This window comes from Lynx rufus, unplaced genomic scaffold (assembly GCF_022079265.1).
Source record: "Lynx rufus isolate CCGP_SWC_20201006 ecotype Redwood Valley unplaced genomic scaffold, mLynRuf1.p SCAF_9, whole genome shotgun sequence".
Classification (NCBI taxonomy): Eukaryota; Metazoa; Chordata; class Mammalia; order Carnivora; family Felidae; genus Lynx; species Lynx rufus.
The window spans coordinates 69,508,881-69,513,297 of NW_025814897.1; the positions used below are offsets into that span (position 1 = coordinate 69,508,881).

Here is a 4,417-nt window from a genome sequence, read left to right on the forward strand (position 1 = left end):
CACAGCAATAGAAAACTAATACACCCCCTGGCTTCTAACCCTCCAATAAAACTCCCACCGTGGACTGGCCACCTCTCGGCATCGAAACTTTATCACAGTCCTATTAGGTGGGTATGTTATTATCATGATTTCACCGATGAAGAAACTGAGGCTTAGAGAGTTAAAATACTTTTCCTAAGCTTACTGAGCTACTAAGTGTCAGGGTTGAGATTTTTTTGCTCCGCCAGTCTGAACTCATAATCCATAACCTGTGGCTTCTCATTACCCTTATGGTAGGCTCACCTCCCTTCCTGATGGACTCCTGTTCACTCATCCAACCTCATTATTTTTTTTAATGTTATTTATTTTTGAGAGAGAGAGAGTGAGAGAGAGAGAGGTGGGGGGGGGGCAGAGGGAGGGAGGGGACATAGGATCCTAAGCAGGGCTCTGTGCTGACAGCAGAGAGACTGATGGGAGGCTCAAACTCACGAACCCATGAGCGAATGACCTGAGCCAAAGTCGGCTGCTTAACCGAGCCCCTAGGTGCCCCTCATCCAACCTCATTCTTTGATACTACTCTCACTTCGGATCCTTGTAGCCGGAGTAACAGCCACACCACCACACTCTCTATTCCTTGACTTTGCACATATGGCTCCTTTTTTTTTTTTTCAATATATGAAATTTATTGTCAAATTGGTTTCCATACAACACCCAGTGCTCATCCCAAAAGGTGCCCTCCCCAATACCCATCACCCACTCTCCCCTCCCTCCCACCCCCCATCAACCCTCAGTTTGTTCTCAGTTTTTAAGAGTCTCTTATGCTTTGGCTCTCTCCCACTCTAACCTCTTTTTTTTTTTTTTCCCTTCCCCTCCCCCATGGGTTCCTGTTAAGTTTCTCAGGATCCACATAAGAGTGAAAACATATGGTATCTGTCTTTCTCTGTATGGCTTATTTCACTTAGCATCACACTCTCCAGTTCCATCCACGTTGCTACAAAGGGCCAGATTTCATTCTTTCTCATTGCCACGTAGTACTCCATTGTGTACATATGGCTCCTTCTGCCTGGGATGCCACCTGCCTCCTCCCTCGGTTTTTTCTTTGGCTGACCTAAATGGTGCTTTTGGCTTTGCTTCAGATGCTATCTCCCTGGGGGGAGGGGGGGGGAACGTCTTCCTTGGCTCTCCCAGGCTGGGTAGATACTATCCCAGCATTCCCCTAGCACCTCATACCTCCCTTATCAGAGCACAGAAGCCGCTGTGTTCAACACTCCACTCAGCGGGGCTCTTCACTAGATTGTGAGCTCCTTGCTGGCCAAGACTGTGCTTTGTTCATCACCAAAGTCGTAGCACAGTATCTGGAGCCAGTGGGTACTCAATAAATATTTACCAAGTGAATGAATAAAAGTACTTTATTCAGGAGGCAATGGCAGTCATCCAAGGTCTTGACGCAAGGGAGTGACCTTATCAGACCCGTGCTTACAAGGACAAGCTGAGGCCAAGTCTTGCACGCAAAGGACCACCCTCATCAACATCTGAGGATGAAGAAGTTCATTCACATTGTGGTCTTGGACTTCTTGAGCTGGGAAACTTGGCTCTTCTGTCTTCCTGGCTACATCTGGATACTGGATACGCCAGAAACCCTCACGGTCATGGCTAGTGTTCTCCTATGGAGGTGGAACGTGGAAAAAAGCTCGCGACTGGGGTCGAGGGTCTCGAAATCCCACTAGAATTAGGCGCCGCCTGCCAATAAGGCTGTGAGAAGCCACCGCAATATGGGGAGCCACGACCCTGTCCATGCGGGGAACCTGGAGCCAGCCTCCGGAGAGCCCACTCAGGCCGCCCTCTCTATCTCCATGGAGCGCACAGTCCGCGCACCTCTCCTTAAATATGCAAATATTGCTTCCTGACGAGTAGGGCTGTAAGGCCTTCCGCATTAAAGGCAGCGCTTACTGCTCCCAGCTGGAGGTCAAGTGATGCGGCCAGAAGAGTCTCCAGTTGAGACGCTGCGCGTCTCGGTTTCCTCGTCTGCGCAAAGGGCACTCCCCAGACGACGCGGCCTTGAAGGACCAAGGGGCGCCGGGAAAGGTGAGAAAGTCAAGATGCGTACAGGTAGCTCTACACGCAAGGAGAGGAGCCAGTGGGCCGAGGGAGAGGCAGCGCAACAGAGCGGCGAGTCCGCGAAAGGGGCCGGGATTCCCGTGGCGGGCAGCGCGAGAGGGGGGCGGACTCGGCTCCCGGGCGCGGCGAGGCAGCGAGGGGCGGGTCCGGGCGCCGCGCCTCCCGCGCTCCGGCCGCGGATCTGGTCGCTGGGGGCGGGCGGGGGAGGAGCCACGTGGGGAGGAGCAAAACCTGGAGGCCCCGGGAACCTTGGGCAGAGCCAGAGCGGCGGGAGCCCGATCCCGGGCGCACTGCCCAGGGAGAGCGCGCCGTCCGGGCCGAGCACGGCCTCGGCCATTCCAGCCTGCGTCGGCGCTTGCGTTCGGTGCGCAACCCGGGAGGAGGGCCAGTGCGGACCGGGCGAGGGTCCCAGGCTCCTAAACTGTCCCAGAGCTGCCGGGCTGCCCGCCGTCGCTGCCGCCCCATTGGGGCCCAGCCCGACCCGCCACCTGCGTCCCGGCTGCACCATGGATCCTTCGGAGAAGAAGATATCGGTGTGGATCTGCCAGGAAGAGAAGCTGGTGTCTGGTCTCTCCCGCCGCACCACCTGCTCGGACGTGGTTCGGGTGCTGTTGGAGGACGGCTGCCGGCGGCGACGGAGGCAGCGGCGGGGCCGGCGGCGGGGAACGGCCGGCGACTCTCCAGGCCGGGAGGAGCTTCGGGAACTCCTGGACGAAGACGAGGAGGACGACGACGAGGCGCTGCCGCAGGGCATGCTGTGCGGGCCCCCGCAGTGCTATTGCATCGTGGAAAAGTGGCGGGGCTTTGAACGCATCCTGCCTAACAAGACGCGCATCTTGCGCCTCTGGGCCGCCTGGGGCGACGAGCAGGAGAATGTGCGCTTCGTGCTGGTGCGCAGCGAGGCGTCACTACCCAACGCGGGCCCCCGCAGCGCCGAGGCGCGCGTTGTGCTCAGTCGCGAGCGCCCCTGCTCCGTTCGGGGCATCCCCGCGCGGCCCAGCCTGGCCATGACCCAGGAGAAGCAGCGGCGGGTCGTGCGCAAGGCCTTCCGCAAGCTGGCCAAGCTCAACCGGCGGCGCCAGCAGCAGCCGTCGTCGCCCTGTTCGTCTACGTCGTCTTCCACCGCCTCGTCCTGCTCGTCGCCGCCGCGGGCCACCGAGAGCGCATCCGTGGAGCGCATGGAGACGCTGGTGCATCTGGTGCTCTCCCAGGACCACACCATTCGTCAGCAGGTGCAGCGGCTCCGGGAGCTGGATCGCGAGATCGATCGCTACGAGGCCAAGGTGCACCTGGACCGCATGAGGCGGCACGGAGTCAACTACGTGCAGGACACCTACTTGGTGGGCGCAGGCATCGAGGTCGACGGGCCCAGCCCGGTAGAGGAGCCCGAGGCGGCGGCGGCGGCGGCGGCGGCGGCGGCGCCCCTGGACGGCGAGGCGCAGGCGGCCGCGCTGGAGGAGCTGGCCCGGCGGTGCGACGACCTGCTGCGGCTGCAGGAGCAGCGGGCCCAGCAGGAGGAGTTGCTGGAGCGCCTCTCAGCCGAGATTCAGGAGGAGCTGAACCAGAGGTGGATGCGGAGGCGCCAGGAGGAGCTCATCGCGCGGGAGGAGCCCCTGGAGCCTGATGGTGGCCTCGACGGCGAGCTGCTGCTGGAGCAGGAGAGGGTCAGGACGCAGCTCAGCACCAGCCTCTACATCGGGCTCCGGCTCAACACGGACCTGGAGGCCGTTAAGTCGGACTTGGATTACAGCCAGCAGCAGTGGGACAGCAAGGAGCGCGAGCTGCAGGGCCTCCTCCAGACTTTGCACACGTTGGAGTTGACGGTGGTCCCCGATGGGACTGTCGGCTCTGGCGGACCCTCCCGGGAACCGCGGCCTCAGGGCTGCGCGGAGATGTGGGTGGACCAGGCCCGCGGACTGGCCAAGAGCTGTCCTGGCAACGACGAGGACTCGGATACCGGGCTGAGCTCCATGCACAGCCAGGACTCGGACTCGGTGCCCGTGTGCGAATCTCTTGTGTAAGAGGTGTAGACCACGCTTCTCCCTTCCTCGAAGAAAGCAGTGGCCTTGGCCGGCTCAGGGACTGGAAACCAGGCAGGGGGTGGGCGGGGGAGCCCCTGCCAGGTAGCATTGCTCTTCGCGGGGCGGGGGGAGGGCTGGCGACACCCGCCAGGCCAGGGAGTGTGGAGGGGGTGCGGGACGGGGGAGGCCCGGAGGAGGCAGGCGGGTCTCCATTCCAAGCTCTTTTAGGGGAAGGAAGGAGGGAGGAGGTGAGAACGTCCCGTATTGGAAAACAGTTGCCCCAGGGAAACTGACGTGGT

At 60.6% G+C, this 4,417-nt stretch overlaps 1 protein-coding gene across 1 annotated transcript; it reads left to right on the forward strand.

Moving 5' to 3' along the window:
• The first annotated feature begins 2,603 nt into the window (after positions 1 to 2,603).
• On the forward strand, positions 2,604 to 4,118 carry RASSF10 (Ras association domain family member 10). Its single transcript, XM_047070530.1, has one exon. The coding sequence runs from the start codon at positions 2,604 to 2,606 to the stop codon at positions 4,116 to 4,118; it is 1,515 nt and encodes a 504-aa protein (XP_046926486.1).
• Positions 4,119 to 4,417: the final 299 nt, after the last annotated feature.

Coding starts and splice junctions, on each gene's coding strand:
- RASSF10 (XM_047070530.1), top strand. CDS start 2,604: ATGGATCCTTCGGAGAAGAAGATATCGGTGTGGATCTGCCAGGAAGAG.